At 48.1% G+C, this 15,711-nt stretch overlaps 1 protein-coding gene across 2 annotated transcripts in view; it reads right to left on the reverse strand.

Moving 5' to 3' along the window:
• Positions 1 to 717: 717 nt before the first annotated feature.
• NR2C2 (nuclear receptor subfamily 2 group C member 2) overlaps positions 718 to 15,711 on the reverse strand; it is an 83,825-nt gene continuing 68,831 nt past the window's right edge. For both annotated transcript variants that reach the window (XM_059940445.1, XM_059940444.1), the window contains 10 exons: positions 15,232 to 15,411; positions 14,199 to 14,346; positions 13,353 to 13,446; positions 10,252 to 10,385; positions 9,111 to 9,288; positions 7,897 to 8,018; positions 7,103 to 7,242; positions 5,697 to 5,834; positions 4,203 to 4,308; positions 718 to 1,221 (listed from right to left, as the gene is read on the reverse strand). In XM_059940445.1, coding sequence (XP_059796428.1) covers positions 1,047 to 1,221; positions 4,203 to 4,308; positions 5,697 to 5,834; positions 7,103 to 7,242; positions 7,897 to 8,018; positions 9,111 to 9,288; positions 10,252 to 10,385; positions 13,353 to 13,446; positions 14,199 to 14,346; positions 15,232 to 15,411 — 1,415 coding nt within the window. In that variant the 3' untranslated portion in view covers positions 718 to 1,046. The remainder of the gene's footprint in view (positions 1,222 to 4,202; positions 4,309 to 5,696; positions 5,835 to 7,102; positions 7,243 to 7,896; positions 8,019 to 9,110; positions 9,289 to 10,251; positions 10,386 to 13,352; positions 13,447 to 14,198; positions 14,347 to 15,231; positions 15,412 to 15,711) is intronic.

Below are 15,711 nucleotides of genomic sequence, written 5' to 3' on the forward strand. Positions count from 1 at the left end.
CCCGAGGAGCATTTGGGATGGAGACTGCTGAGAAGGGAGCCCTCGCACTCCTCCACCTGAAAACCATGCAACCACCCCACACTGTAGTCGGGAGGTCCCGGCAAGGGTTCAGAATGCCCACCTTGCACTTTTTGGTCAGAACGCTCCAACTGCTGTTGAATGGTGGAGGTGATTCGGGGATGTTTTCAGTTGCTGCAGGAATTGGCAGTTAACGTCTGACTGGTTTAATCCAATTCTGAGAACCAGTCACCAGAAGAGCCCCGAGTTCAGAGGAGCCTGCAGATGCCCGTCACAGACCAGGACCAGAGGTCAGGGAACCCGACAAGCATCAGCTCTGGCTGAGGAAGCTTTGAATTCGGATCACCACGATTGTGCCACCACACTCCCCCTGACTGCACGTACAGATAAGCTGCATCTTCATTCATTCCCGGGAATTTAGCTCTACACCAGCAATATGTGCGTACAGTTAGGAATGACGCCTTCCTTCCTTAAGCATAAATGATTGTCTCCTGTAACCCTATTGCATTTTCACAGAAATCATTAGTATTTCGGCAAAAGACATACACAATTTTCCATTTGCCCTGCACATAGGCAAGATGTTGCTAACATTACACATTGATAAGAAGTGCTTAGAAAGTGCTAATATCATTACCCTGGTAATTAGTAGCTATTAATTCCAAGGACATTTTTAATATATACACATACTGTTCTCTTAGGTTCTTTTTAGTTTTAACTAGTCTCTGACATTATAAAACTTTGCTTTTGTTTTTTGCCCTTTGAGAATTTCTAAATAAAAACTGAGTTAAAAGATTGTTCCAAAATCTGCTGCTTCATCAAAAGGCATTAAAACATTTCTTATGGCAGGAAAGGATCCTACTAGTCTTTTAGTTGCTACTGTCTGGGATTAACAGATAAGAAGAAACCAGGTAGGAAATAGCTAAGATACTGGAAATATTTGCACATACCAAAATACCACTACTTTATTTTCTTTGTATTTGAGCGGTCCTGGGCGGATCCTGTGCTCCTCGGCAGGTATGAGGTGTGCGCTATAGGCTGGCTCCGGTGATCTGGCCGTTATACTCTGCTGTCTCCATCTTGAGGATGTAGGGGATTATGCTGTCTATTGAAACATTGCCGATGAGACCAGTAAAAAAAAGTTCTTCTGTTATGTTGGAGCTCATCAGCCTGAGTGCTGGCAGGCGGACGAGAATCCGGGCCAGCCTGTAAGAGGAAGAGTCATTAGAGAAAGGGGGGTTCGCTGCACTTCAGACTTCACCGCGGATAGGCTCCCAAGGGCCCTGTCTGCACTGCTCGGAACTGAACCAAACAAACACATTCACTGTCCACCCTTGCTTTTCTGATTTCAACAGTTCCTCTTGTAGGAGTTTATCATGAATGCAAAGATTATGTACAGATATGTTCCCTTCATTGTTTATAACAACTCTCCTCAGCCCCACCAAAAAGAAAAATCTGGAAACCTGTCAGTGGAGGGTAGGTTAAAATAAAGTGTGGTATCTCCATATAATGAATCACTACATACTCATTAAAGAGGATAATAAAGGTCTATATTCATTGATAATAATTCCATGACATATAGCTGAATAAAAACTTAAAAGGAGGATGTGAGGGCTTCCCTGGTGGTGCAGTGGTTAAGAATCCGCCTGCCAATGCAGGGGACATGGGTTCGAGCCCTGGTCCAGGAAGATCCCACATGCGGCGGAGCAACTAAGCCCGTGTGCCACAACTTCTGAGCCCACAAGCCACAACTACTGAAGCCCGCGCGCCTAGAGCCTGTGCTCCGCAACAAGAGAAGTCACCGCAATGAGAAGCCTGCGCACCGCAACGAAGGGTAGCCTCCGCTCACCGCAACTAGAGAAAGCCAACGCGCAGCAGCGAAGACTCAACGCAGCCAAAAAAAAAAAAAAGGATGTGAAACAGCAAGTACAGCGTGACCTCACTTGCGTATATTCATTTGTATGTATGTGTGTAAATAAAGTACTTGGAAGGATGGTCACCAGCATGCTAATGGTTGACCTCTGGGTATTGGGATTTGAAGTGATTATATCAATTAAAACTTTTTCTATATTGCTCTAATTCCCAGTGTTCTTTTAGCATTGTAATTAAAAATAAAGCAATAAGATTTTTATTTGGAAGGAACCCCGGGAGGGCACTCCATGACCCTGTCCTGGCAGGTCACTGGACACGATCTGAAGCATCTTGTGGATGGGCCATTTCCACAGCCAGCACCCAGACTGGTGGGCGCCAGGACGCAAACTGCAGGGCCAGCCCAATCTTGAAGTGACTGACATTTTCATAAGTAGGGAAATGATGAAATTATGGCATCTCCTTAAGCCATGGAAAATGATTTAGAAGAATATATACATGCTCACTGAATATTAAGTGAAAAAAAGGTCATGAAACCTTATTTTCTATTTTCTGATTCCAGTTGCACATACTAAGAAATTACTGGAAGTAAATACATAAAATGTTAACAAGTCTCCCTGGGAAGTGGTATTTACAAAGAGCTAAAAGTTTTCTTTTTGCTTTCCAGAATGTTCTGATTTTTTTCTACAGTGAACGTTATTTTTAAAAGGGGAAAATATATTTGTATTATGAAAGCAGTATTCCAGCACCATCATCCATTTGCCCAGCCACGGTGTCTGGCAGGGCACCCAAAGGTGCCAAGGGGCCGACAGGCTGAAGGGTCTCGGGAAGTCGGCAAAGGCCAGTCAGGGAGGACATCTAGCTGGGCCTTAGACGCTGGCTAAGGTTCCTATCCGCAGAGATGCAAAGGATGGGAGAGGATTTCAGGAGGAACAAACAGCATGAGAAAAGGCCTAAGGATGGCACAGACTAAAGCAATGACTGTATAAACAGGACGCAACCATTCTAGGGCCTTTTCTTTGGGAACTGAGTGTTTCTGAGTGCTATGAGAGAGTCCCCCTGCTCTCATTTCTGGCCCCAAATCACCTACCTGGCTTGCCCTCTTCTCCCCCAGGGTCCCTGACTGGACCAGGAGTAGTGACTCAGGATTTTTTCAGAAACAAGTACTTTCAAAGGCCAGAGAGCTGCCATCGTCAAGGCAATTCTCGTGTGCTGGGGCTCTGCCAGCAGCCCCAGAGGAGCCTTTTCAGCCTCTTGTGGCCACAGGTGCTGTGTGGATTGGGCCCAGAGCCTCCTCGGGGGACAGCACGCCCACACGCCTGGGTGTACGTATGATCTCTGGTGTGGGTGTGTTACTTGACAGTCCCACTTTGTATGTGTTGAGGCTGAAGCCATTCTAGATTCACTGTGAGGTCTTCAGTGATTCCAGTAGAAAATGGATCCTGCTTTGGCAAAAGCTGTGTCTGGCCATGGTGGTGTGCCTAAAGCAGAGGCAGGCTCTCTGCCAGCCGGGCCCGCCAGAGGCCCCCAGTCACACCAGAGAAACTGTCCCCCTGGGGCTGGGGCATCTCAGGCCCACAGGGCATCTACTGACTGAGGGTCTGTCTCTGCAGAGGACATGATCGGGGGAAGGTGGGGAGGGAAACACTATGCTTGACAGGCCCCAGAAGTTCACATAGCCTCCAGTGGGTCAGAAGAGGTCACGAGGAAAGAGCTCTTCCACTCCTCAGCCGGAGGGAAAGCCTGCCAGCACATTCTGTCCTATTTCAGAACAACTTTCCTGGTCAAAGCTGCATGAGAAAGGCATACAGATAACATTTTTTTCCTGCTGCCCAAACATTATAAATTTTCACCCAAATAAAGGAACTTGAAAAAAATCAGTTTATGTGAGGATTAAATTACTACTTTGTCCAACCCAGTCACTCTTTCTAGGGGTCAGATTTGGCTTCTGTCAAGGAAACCCTTTTTGTCTAGCACCGCCTCCTCAGTGAATGCGGGCAGAAGGGCAGAGCTGCCGACTGTTCTGGACGAGCGGAGTCTCCGTGAGAACTCATCTCACACACAACATCAGCCCCAGAGGAGATCACGGCTCCCAGCCCCTCAAAGAGCAACAACCCAAGGTCTCACCCAGTCACCCAGCAACACTGGGATGGCCTGGGACTCCTGACCCTCCCCACTCCATTATCAGCCGTAAAATGCAAGAATTAAAGTGTGATCAAACGGAGGCTCTACCAGGCTGCCAGAAATGGGAAGGCCAATGTAACTGATATCTGCAGCTACAGACCCAGCCTCGCCCCCATCTTGCCCGTGCGCCTCACCGGTAGGTGTCTTCCGAGTAGGTTTTCTGAACATAGTCCTGCAACTCCATCTGTGCCTTTTCTTGGAATTTTTCAATCTGGCTTGTGCTGGTCAAACCTGGATGATCTGAAAAAATAAAAGTACCCCAAATTGTCTTCTGTATTTGGAAAGCCTCATTTTGCAGACTTCTCAGTACTTATTTTTAGTAAAACTTCTGACAAATTTCTCAAGTGCAATAGATTGAGCTCTGAAGGCTGGTCTAGTTTGGATACTCTTGCTAGAACACTGGCTCTTCCTCTGTGCTCTGCCAAGACCTGAAGGTTCCCAGGAGAAGTGCGGCCCCTGGGTGCTCACATCAGCCTCAGCAGCCCCAATGGGGCTGGTTCTAGACCTGTGGCTTCCTTCCTTACTCCAGACAACATATACCACATGAAATTAGAAATTATCATCTGCTCTCTAGATATTTAATCACATAGCGTCTCCCATTTTTATTAGCTATTTTGTTATTCATGAGTAGGGGGCCGGGGCAGTGGGACAGAGAGGTTAAGCTGGGTCCACCCCTGCTGTCGAGGACAACAGTCACCAAATGGCCTCTCAGGAGGCTCAGAGGGAACAGCTGACGGGGAGTGAGTGAGGCCAGCCCGGTCGACTCTTACTTTCCACCAACAGTCCTGCTGCCTCTTCTTCATCTGCTGTGACCACACCTTTTGGCATGCCCTGCAGCTGCTGCTGCTACTGCCCTACAGAGACTGTGGGTAAACTTGTGCAGTTTCAATCTGTACTGGATTGTAAGTGCTAACATACCTAAAAATTAGCAAAAAGCAAAACAAAACAAATCAAAACAAAAAAAGGACACTGGATGGTAGTATAGTCATCTCTCGGTATCTACAGGGGATTGCTTCCAGGAACCCCCCATGGATACCAAATCCACTGATGCTCATGTCCTTTACGTTAAATGGTATATAGTATTTGCATATAACCTACACATATCTTTCCGTATACTTTTAAATCACCTCTAGATTACTTCTAATACCTAATACATTATAAATGCTATGTAAATAGTTGTACCTAGTTGCTGGTGCATGGCAAAATAAATTTTGCTTTTTGGAACTCCTGGAATATATTTTTCCTTGAATATTTTTGATTCACGGTTGGTTGAATCCACTGATACGGAACCCATGGATACAGAGGGCCAAATGTGTACTCAATTTTGTTTGCCGTAGTCTTATTTGGCCAGTGGCTTAGTTAGGATACAGATGATACCTATTTAGCATATGAAGTTACCCGGCACTACAGCATATTTCTTTGGGAATATAAAGACAGGACTTTAAAAGAATGTATGTATTTATATTAGCTAGCAAAGCACACATATTACGGGAACATTCAGTCACACGCAGTGTGGCAGGGCTCTCTCTTCACTGCTGACAACCTGACAAACATGCTCATGTTCAGAAATATCAGTAGACACAGGTGGAAAGCCGTCGCTGAGTGACCGTGACCACTGCATATCTTACCGGGGCTAAAGAGAACTATAGCTTTAAGGTATGCATACTCATAGCCGTCTATATCCAGCTTCGCCATACTGTTACAGAACTCCTGAAGCTTCCAGATGTGCTCCATGACTTGCTTTATCCGGTCGCCAGAAAGTTTATCTAGAAATCAACATCACAGATCCTCTGAGAAAGGCTAATAAGAGCAATAACATGAGCTTCTTTGAGGGGCCACAGATTGAAAAAAATGAGAGAATAATTTCACTTTTAAATGAAAAAGCAGTTATTTCAAGAGCCTCATTTTCCAGTTATAGGTGAAGTGACAACAGGCACCCAGAGTCCACTCTGTTAATATTCTGCCTCAGTAACGACCTCCGAGACCAGTGATTCTCCCCGACCGCACCCTGGGCAGCACCTTTGGCCTGCGAGTGCTGAAGGCCCACATGCCAGTCCTTATCAAGGTCAATTCTTTGCAAGTCTCTGCAGGCACTGAATAAATATTTGCCAACCTGAACACGTTGGCATTTTTTAGTAGTCAAAATAATTTTATCCGTTGTCTGATTTAGTCTTCATGACAGTATCTTGCTGAAGGCAGTATTATTATATTCAGTTAAAAACAAAACTAAAGCTCATTTGCGAACAAACCTAAAATTCAATAAAATGTTACAGGGTTTTAAAAATCACCATTATATAACTATTCCAAAGGAATAACTAGAAAAATGAAGGTGTGACTAGGTGACTTACACTCCTAAGTCTCAAACACTGGGATGCGTGATTAAAAGAGCAATTCAACTCCACCTCAGATGCAAGTGTGATCTGCAGGGGTAGTCTAGACCCTGGGCAGCGTGGGCTCCCTCGACAGTGTCTTCAGTGTGCCGCGGATCTGCAGCTTGTGGAGACCCCCCCCCCCCCCGGCTACTCCCCAGTCCTGATACGGCTGGGACCTGACCACCCGATGTCAGGTGGTTGCACAGATCTCATAATAAGAGACTCACTTGTTCATTCACGCCCTGGACTAGGGGGTCACATGACCCAGGTCTGTGCCCCAGTCCCCAGCTCTTCCACTTGCTGCTTTATCCCGGGCAAGCCAGGGACCTTACTGGGATCTGGTCTTCCCATATGTAACCCTGACATAACAGTTTCTACTTTACAGGGTTGTGAGGATTTGTGAGATACATGAAAGGGCAACCTGTCAATGAAGTTGAAAACAGAAGCTGTGACTGTTCTGAAAACATCACTCAATGTCTGTATGTTGGAAATCAGCACCTTTTCCCAATTATTTTTTTCCTTTCCTGTTCATTATATGAAAAGAAGGCAGTCGGGTAGAAATTTAAACATTCTGACGGGTAAGGGGCGCTGTGGGACACAGGCTTGGCTAAGCGGCGGGCCAGCCGAGACCGAGCCGTCCTTGCCCGCAGCCCCCGCCCTACCTTCCTGGATGCTGTTCTGCAGGTGGTTGACGATGGCGGCCAGGATGGTGGAGAGGCTCATGACCTGGGCGCACTGGGCCAGGCCGAGAGTGAAGAGCTCGTTCCAGCAGGCCCGCACCAGGCTGGTGTTGCAGTCCTGCCTGGGGACACAGAGGCGTGGTGGGTGCAGGGGCCGGTGGCACTCCTCCAAGCCCCCGCGTGTCCCAAACAAGTCATGTCACCATGTATTTGCCGAAGGCCTATGGAATGCCCAGGATTGTTCTCCACAAACACCACTGTCCGTGACTGCCTTAACTGAAGTCCCTCTGAGGAGAAACTATTCCCTTAACAGCCCCGGGGTGGTTCTGTCACAAGAGGCTGCAGCGATCAAAGGACTGAGAGCCGAGGGTGGGCTCCGAAAGGTAGAGACACACCCAGCCTGCCAGGGAGGAGCTGGGGCTGCAGCAGGGAGGAGGAGGGAATCTACACTCAGGACAGCGCGGCTGATGCACCTCGAAACAATCTGTCTTCATCTCAGAAGCCCCCAGACGCAGTACCCCCTATTTGTCTCAAGATCACAGGACGACTCCTGCCTTCCATTCCACGCCATCCCCTGCTCCTAGCACCAAGTCCAGGGCGCGTGGAGAAGGCACAGTAAAGGTCTGAGGAACACTGCAGCCTTGGCCACCAATTGTATTTAACAAGCAAATTGGGCCAAAGGAACAAACTAGAAGGGGCTTCAGAGATCTTGCAGGCCATTCCTAGAGCAGGGAAGGCCCTGCCCAAGGATACACACGGAGAAAAAAGCCACTTACCCAAGTGCCTGAAAGGCCGGGATGGACCTGGCCCAGTGCATGGAGAGGAAGAGCAGGCGGGACGCGGACTCGCAGATGTAGTGCACATTGAGGTACTCGGGCATCGGGCTGGGCATCGTGAGCTGGGAGAGAGAGCACACAGCACGGGGGTGACCAAGTGACGGGGGCAGCTTGTCAACACCAGTCTCTGACACTGAAGCCCCCGTGCAGAGCATCCTTGTGAAGCATGCGTCCTCTGCAGGGGGGCCGGCGCTGACTCCCTGTGGGGTCCTGCCCAGTGAACTAGGGTCTCATGGCCCCTAGAATGTGGGAGGACGGGGACCTCCCAGCTTATCCACACAAAGATATACGCCTCAACTCTGCTTCAACTACACTGGTACTTGTTCTAAGGCAATTCCATTTTGAGCCATAGGTTCAAGTCTAACTCAAACTGGGGGATAGGTCAGCTCCACAGGCTAGCAGGGATTTGGCAGGTGGCCTCAGGGAACAGTGAATGAGAGCTGAGCAGGAGCCCAGATGGCAGGAGGAGGACACACCACCACCAGGATGTCGGGCTGGGTTCCGGGAGCCCCACTGTCTAGAAGAGGCTTGAATGCCTCTGAAGCTGGAATCCCACTGGTGACCTGTGTTCTTGGCACCCTTGGACAACTCTGGGCAGGGACTCAGTCTTCCTAAGTGATTGGCCAGATCTCTCTAGTGGAGAATATGAGGGGAACTGAAGACTCAATCTGCAGACCTAGAGACCAGGGGCTCAGGGAGCCTGGCAGTGTCCTGGAGAAGCGAGGCCGGGGAGGTGAGTGCCGGGAAGACCGTGAGGACCTGACCAGTCTTCAAGTATATCTGAGATCTACTTTCTGTGGCTCTAGAGGGCACGAGGTCAGGCCCAATGGCCGGGAACACCTGCTGGAACAGGCAAAGGGCCTGCCTGAGCCTATGCTGAAGCCAGGTCATCATGGGAAGGCAGACGGCAGAGCAGCCCACATCAGCCTGTTTCGGCAGTGACAGGTGGCCACGCCTGCTTCAGGGTTACCGGCAGAGCCAAACAGCCAAGTGAGCAAAAGACAGTGAAAATGCTTCATAATGGGAACATTGTTCTGGAACACAAGATCCTGATCAAAGACGACCGTATGAAAAATGAGCTCACTTCAAGGTTTGATTTTTTTAACTGAGACCAGCCTGGGCACAGAGCTCCTCTCCCAGCTGAACACACTCACCTTAAATGTGACGTGAGTGTCTGAAAGGAGGGGGCCTTCGACCTCAATGATGGGTGTGGACTGGTCTCTGCTGATGACGTGGATGCCCCCTCCTCCGCTGCCGTCCATGCCGTCCGCCAGGCTTGGAGGCGAGGGGCCGTCTGTGGTGTTAAGTGCTTTAGCTAAGGTGTCGAATGCCCTGCAAGCAAAAACGTAGCAAGCCAGTGTTGTGAGTCCACAGCTTCTATGAGGAGAAGAACTCTAGCTGAGACGTAATTTAGGGAACAACACGTTGGGGAAAAGATAATTAACTTTGACTTGCTGAGAGGAGGGGCGGCGGCTTCCACATGCTGTCTCCATGGCGCCTTGGGTGCTAAGCTAGATATTATTTTCACATGTAATTTCTATTTTTCACAACTACTCTCCAAGGTAGAATTCTCTCCATCTTACAGATGTGAAAAGTAACTTTTCCAAGACCACCCAACTAGTAAGTGGTAGAACCAGAATTCGACCTAACTCAAATCCCATCCTCTTTCCACTGGACCCAGACTTTAATTTTCTCCTAGACCACAAGTGAACAATGAGGACTGGTGCACCTGAGTGGCCCCGGCCATGCACCCGCCTGGCCTGGCAAGAGGGGCAGGAGCGGCTGGTCCAACAGGAAAGGAGCAAACCTAGCAGCCCAGCTGCAAAGAGAACACACCCTTGGCAGCGGGCACAGGTGTCTGGACCAGCTGGTGCCATCTAACAGCTAATCTCTGTCTACCCTGATGAATCGATTTAAGCTCTAAACTCAGTACTTGGAAAAAAGATACATAAGATAAACAGAAGTGGGAAAGGGGATGCACTACTGATGTTCAGGCACCATAAGCAGTGACCAATACAAGTAACACCTCTTCCCCTGCTTCCACCGAGTTACTCAATTTCGTTTATTATTTCGTTATTGAATGAAAAGAGTTTTTAGACTGTTTTATATCGTGTAATAAAATGGGTCCACACTCCCATAGTTAAAATTTGAAAGAAGACAGACATGCAGGGGCACTGGGACAATTTTGCAATCCTTGATTAAATACAGGGTGGGTGTCAAAATGCTGCCACCCACCCTCACAACGCCGCGCCTGTGTGTGTGTCGGGAGGGGCCTCCACCCTCATGGGTTCGTACCGAGTAATCTCACTTGCAGACTGGTCCTCTGGCTGCATTTCTGAAGTGTCACCATTGTTAAGGGATTCACTTAGGTTGGCAAGGGAAGTTACTACATTTGCCAGTGTGCCCAGGGCTCCCTGGCTTGTTTCAGCCTGTTAATCAGAAAATAATAATATTAAAGATGAACACACATACAAGACTCTCAGGGCAATGAAGGTTTAATGTTGCGTTAAAAACAGCTTCTATGGGGGTACGGCTATGATGGGGCAGAGAGGAAGAGCTTTTTGGTGATGAAACAGTTCTGTATCTTGATTGTGATGGTAGTTACACAAACCTACACATGTGATAAAATGACAGAACAAAAAGAGATAAGCTGGATGTCACCAAAATTTAAACTTCTGTGCTTCAAAAGACATTATCAAGAAAATACAAAGACAATCTCTCTCCCCACACACAAAACACAACCCAGAGAATGGGAGGAAATTTTTGCAAATTATACATCTGATAATGGTTTAGTAGCCAGAATATCTAAAGAACGCTTACAGCTTAATAAGAAAAAGACAAATAAGCTAGTTAAAAATGCAAATAAAAACCACAATGAGATATCACTTCATACCCACTAGGATGGTCACAGTCAAAAAGACAGATAACAACAAGTGTTGGCGAGGATGTGGAAAAATTGGAACTCTCATACACTGCTGGAGGGAATGTAAAATGGTGCAGGTGCTGTGGAAAACAGTCTGGCGATTCTTCAAAAGTTTAAACGTAGAGTTGTAATATGACAACAGCAATTCCATTCCTAGGTACATACGTAAGAGAAATTAAAACATGTGCACAAAAAACCTTGTACACAATGTTCACAGCAGCATTATTCCTAATAGGGAAAAAGTAGAAACAACTCAAAACGCTCATCAGCTGACGAATGGATAAATAACACATAATATAGCTATTCAATGGCATATTATTTGGCAATAAAAAGGAATGAAGTACGGATAGAGGCCACAACATGGATGAACCTTGAAAACATTATGATAAGAGAAAGAAGCCAGTCACAAAAGGCTACATATTGTATGATTCTCCTTATATGAAACGTCCAGAATTGACAAAACCATAGTCAGAAAGTGAGTGGCTTGCATGGGTTGGGAGTGGGAAGAAGGGGCAGTGACTGCTTAATGGGTTCAGGGTTTCTTTTTGGGGTGATGAAAATGCTCTGGAATTAGACAGTGGAATTAGATAGTGGGGATGGTTGTAACAATCTTGTGAATATACTGAACACCACTGAATTGTACACTAAAAGGGTAAATTTTTTGGTATGGGAATTACATCTCAACTAAAAAAAAAAAAGAAAGCCAAAGATATACTCAAACAACTAAACCAAGATACGTGTACAAACATGTCTGCTGTATCTTGATTATAAAAATGAAAAACTAGAATCAGTAGAAAAGATCATAAACAGAGATGTGGATAATAAATCACAGAAGCACCACACAGCAGAATATCATGCAGCTGGTGAAAGATGTAGGTCGTCATGAGAGATATGTTGAAGGGAAAAAGTTGAAGGGTGAAAAAAAGAAAAAGAATGATACCCACCCCTGTCCCCATATCCTGCCCTGGTCCTGACCCTGTGCTATGGCTCTGCAAGACACGGCCTCCGGGAGAGACTGGGTGAAGGGAGCATGCAGCACTGTGGTATCTTTGTATTTATTCAAAGTAAATGATTTTGAATGTATAATTGTTTCATAGTAAAAAGTTTAAAAATCAGCTTCTGAAAATAGCTACCTTTAAGAGGCTCTGCGTATGCTCTATTATTCATGACAAGCTTCTGGGGTGGGTCCTGTCACTTCCACGTCCTGCAGGAGGGGCGGGTAGGGCCTGGCTATGACTCTGCAGCTGCTGTCTTCACTGCACTTCACTCGCTACTGCACAGCTCTGTGCTCCTTCTCCTCGATGCAGCGACCACAACAAACTCCTAGCAGTTAGCGTTTACGGAGTGGGCACTGCATGCTTTATCAAATAACTCACTCAGGTTTCCCAACACCCCTGCCTGGTGGGCGCTGGGGTGGGGACGGGAGGGCACGGGGTGGCCGGCTCTGTACCAGCCTGTGTGTGGGTGGCACACGGGACAGGGGCTGCACAACCCCCTGCCATCAGGAGTTCAGGGTGCTCAGGTCTTACTTTCAGGCTTATGGTGTGTCCACCCCACCAAGTGGTCGGTCACTGTCCTGCACGTCTGCCGGGTTAAGGCAACGAGCCAGGCATGATTCGTCACCACTGCCTGAGGACAACAGGCTCAAAGCCCAGCCAGGGACCGATGGGTGGAGGGCAGCTGTCCATCGGCTCTCATTTTTGCCTTTCCTTTCCCAGAAGAGGACATTCCTTAATGCGCCACATGTGCATGAGAGCAGATGAGAGGGGAGCCTGCAGGCCCAGCTCTGGCTCTGAGGGCGGCAGCAACACCAGCACTGTTCTAAGTCGCTCCTTCCAGAGCAGAGACTTTGGGGCTCAGTGGGGCTGCCGCCGCTTCATCGTTGCTCGAGTTACATCAGGGACAATAAGGTGAGAGAAGCAATGGGCTCCCTTGCCTGGATAAAACCCCCTCTCCTCAGGTATCTCCACGGGAGGCAGCCAGCTGTCTCTTTCTTGGGGTGACAAACATCTCTGTCCGCAAGTTGGATTCCCTGTAGCTGACTCACTCTGTCTGGGTTAGAGCTGCCAGAATCCTGGCTGGACCTCTTCCTGCAGGTCATCTAATAAAAAGGAACTAGGGACTACTGCAAAAGGCCATCTTAGGATAAAGAACTCTTCCTCAGCCTGCCCGTAGTTTGCCAATGTGCATCACTAGGGGGGAAAATCTTAGAAGTGAACCACAGAATTTTCACCAAATTGAACTCTAGACCCTGACATGTTAAGTGACCATGACCAGCCAGCTCTGAGTTGCCAAAAAGCCATTGGCATCCCTGAAACAAATCATAGCACGGCTGTATCAGAAGTAAATGGAGATGCAGAAGGCCATGGCCTCGATGTAGTCTGAAGGCCAAGAAGAAGGTGGGTGCACACATTCAGAGAAGCGGCCTGCAATGAGACATAAAAGTGGAGAAGGCATGAGGAGAGAACATCACCTTGGAATCTGTGGCCAGGAGAACCGTACCATCCTCACGTATCAAAGGCTGCTGGATGTTCACAAGCATCCCTGGATCAAGAAGACCTGTTTGTCTATTTAAGACATAAAGAAACCCAGAGTAGCTTCCAACATTTAATGCACAGTGTGATCAGGCTGCGTTTACCTGTCCCGTCCACATCTGCAAGGCTGAGCAGTAGAAAAGCTAACTAGACTCAGCCACCGAGTGACTCACCAACCCCCTTCTCTCTATAATGAGACGTGCACAGAGCCAGGTCTGCAGCCTGAGACAGGATGACAAAGACTGCACACCCCCCCGGGCCTCCACGTCCACTGCTGTGCCAGTAATGCTAACCTGATCTCAGAGTATCACCAGGGCATTACCAACTCTAGCGCTTGCCATGATACATTTTGGATTTCTTGTTTCCCTCTTTCTGTTCCTTTAAGTTTGATAGATTACATTAAAAAAAAACATATAAATTGACTTGTGGCACCATCTAGACCACACCTGGATCTTAGGCCTTTTATCTCTACTGCAAAAAAGCCCCCATCCTGAATCATGAAACAACTGTTTTCCTGCATGAATGATGCCTGAACTACAGCACATAATCCCAGCACCTGAGATAGGAGAAATTCTGACCCCATCCTAAATCAACCATCCTCAGGCCTGGACAGAGGTGTGACTAGAGTGGCTCCAAAAAGGGTGGGATAAGGCAAGACAAGACTCAAGGCTGTGGCCCTCAGGCGGGGAGCCACACAAGCCCCCTTTCCAAGGAATATCCGTGCTTCCCCTAATCAGCTCCAAAGGCTGATTACAGTGTCGCCCTTTGTTAACACAGGGACTGACCTTGCTCCATCTTTATCTGCCACAAATGTTGGTGTGGCTATCAGAGGACTTCTCAGGTCCTTCCGGATATAGATTTTCTCCGTTGAAGCAGCACAATTGCTTGGTTTCTCCCGCTGCACATCAAAGGGCTTCCGTTCACTCTGCACAGCTTAAATCACAACAGAAATACCCATGTTTAAAAACCACATCCTTCACGGGAGAGGTAGGAGTCCTCTTGACTAAGCCCACTGCTGTCGGGATAAGCTCGGTGCTAGACACGCCTGGCTCAACTTCCACAGTGGATTTTGCAGCCAAAGGAGAGAAAGGCTCAAAGCCAAAGTGTTGTCACATCTAAAGGAGCTCAAGATGGCGGGTGCTATGGCCGAGAAAGGACCGAGTGGCGTTTGTGTGGGTATCATTCTGTCACTTCCTGCTGCTCACAGGACTCTCTCCAGGAGGAGAAACACCCCCTCAGGTGGGCCCTTAACAGAGAGCTGCCCATGCCCCACGTGGAAAAGGAAGCATCCTAATGCCCAACTCGAGCTGGAAAGCTTCTGCTAACTGTCAGTGGGGCTCCATTTTACGTGACACCAGTGACCTCTTCCTTCAGCATCTGGTACAAGAGCAAGAACACATGCCAGAAACAAACGAAGAAAACAGACCTTTGCAGAAGAAAGAAAAGAGGACCCCATACGCATCATGTAAGGAAGGCAAGGGTGCTATTTCATGGACGGGGACCTGTGGCTCAGAGGCCACATGACTTCCCGAGGTCTCCCGGCTCCTGGGGGCAGGGCTGGAGCTAACGTGGTATCAGCTTTACCCCAAAGCCTGTGTTCATCCCACTCCACATGCTGCCTCCCAAATTATCTGGACTAGGCTTCCACTGTGGAAACCAACCAACCCTAGTGGTATCAGCGCCGCATCACTGAGCTGACCCTGAAGGTGAACCAAAATGAAGCCTCAGCAGATACTGTTAGAGTATTTTAACGCCAGGCATGGAAACCTCACTTTCGCCCTCCTTATTAACTCAAGTGGTTTTTTAATAGTTACTCACATTCCATCTTCATGCCCATCTCTAAGCATTTTTTCAGCCGGCAAAACTGACAGCGGTTCCGGTGGTGTTTATTGATGATGCAGTCTTGATTGCTCCGGCAGCTGTAGGTCAAATTTTTCCTTACGCTCCTTTTGAAGAAACCTTTGCAACCTTCACAACTGACAGCCCCATAGTGACGGCCTGAAAGAGAAAGGTAAGTCTATCGGGGACTGGTGTGCAGGGTCAGATGCCAGCAGCCACGGGCCAACCACAGGCCTGAGCACTAAGCATGGCACCCGGGGCCTTCACATTTTTCTACCATCTTTAAAGTAGCCCTGTGAGGTCATGATGGACAAACGGAAGCTCAGACAGGTAATGCGGCCGCTGGTAAATGGCATGACCTCGGTGCTCCGAGTGCACAGCAGGAGCTCGCGGATGATGGCTGGGCTGCACCGTCCGCTGTACTCACTGGGCCCGGCTCTGCAGACCTGCCTGGTGAAG

This window comes from Balaenoptera ricei, chromosome 11, assembly GCF_028023285.1.
Source record: "Balaenoptera ricei isolate mBalRic1 chromosome 11, mBalRic1.hap2, whole genome shotgun sequence".
In the NCBI taxonomy this organism is placed as follows: domain Eukaryota; kingdom Metazoa; phylum Chordata; class Mammalia; order Artiodactyla; family Balaenopteridae; genus Balaenoptera; species Balaenoptera ricei.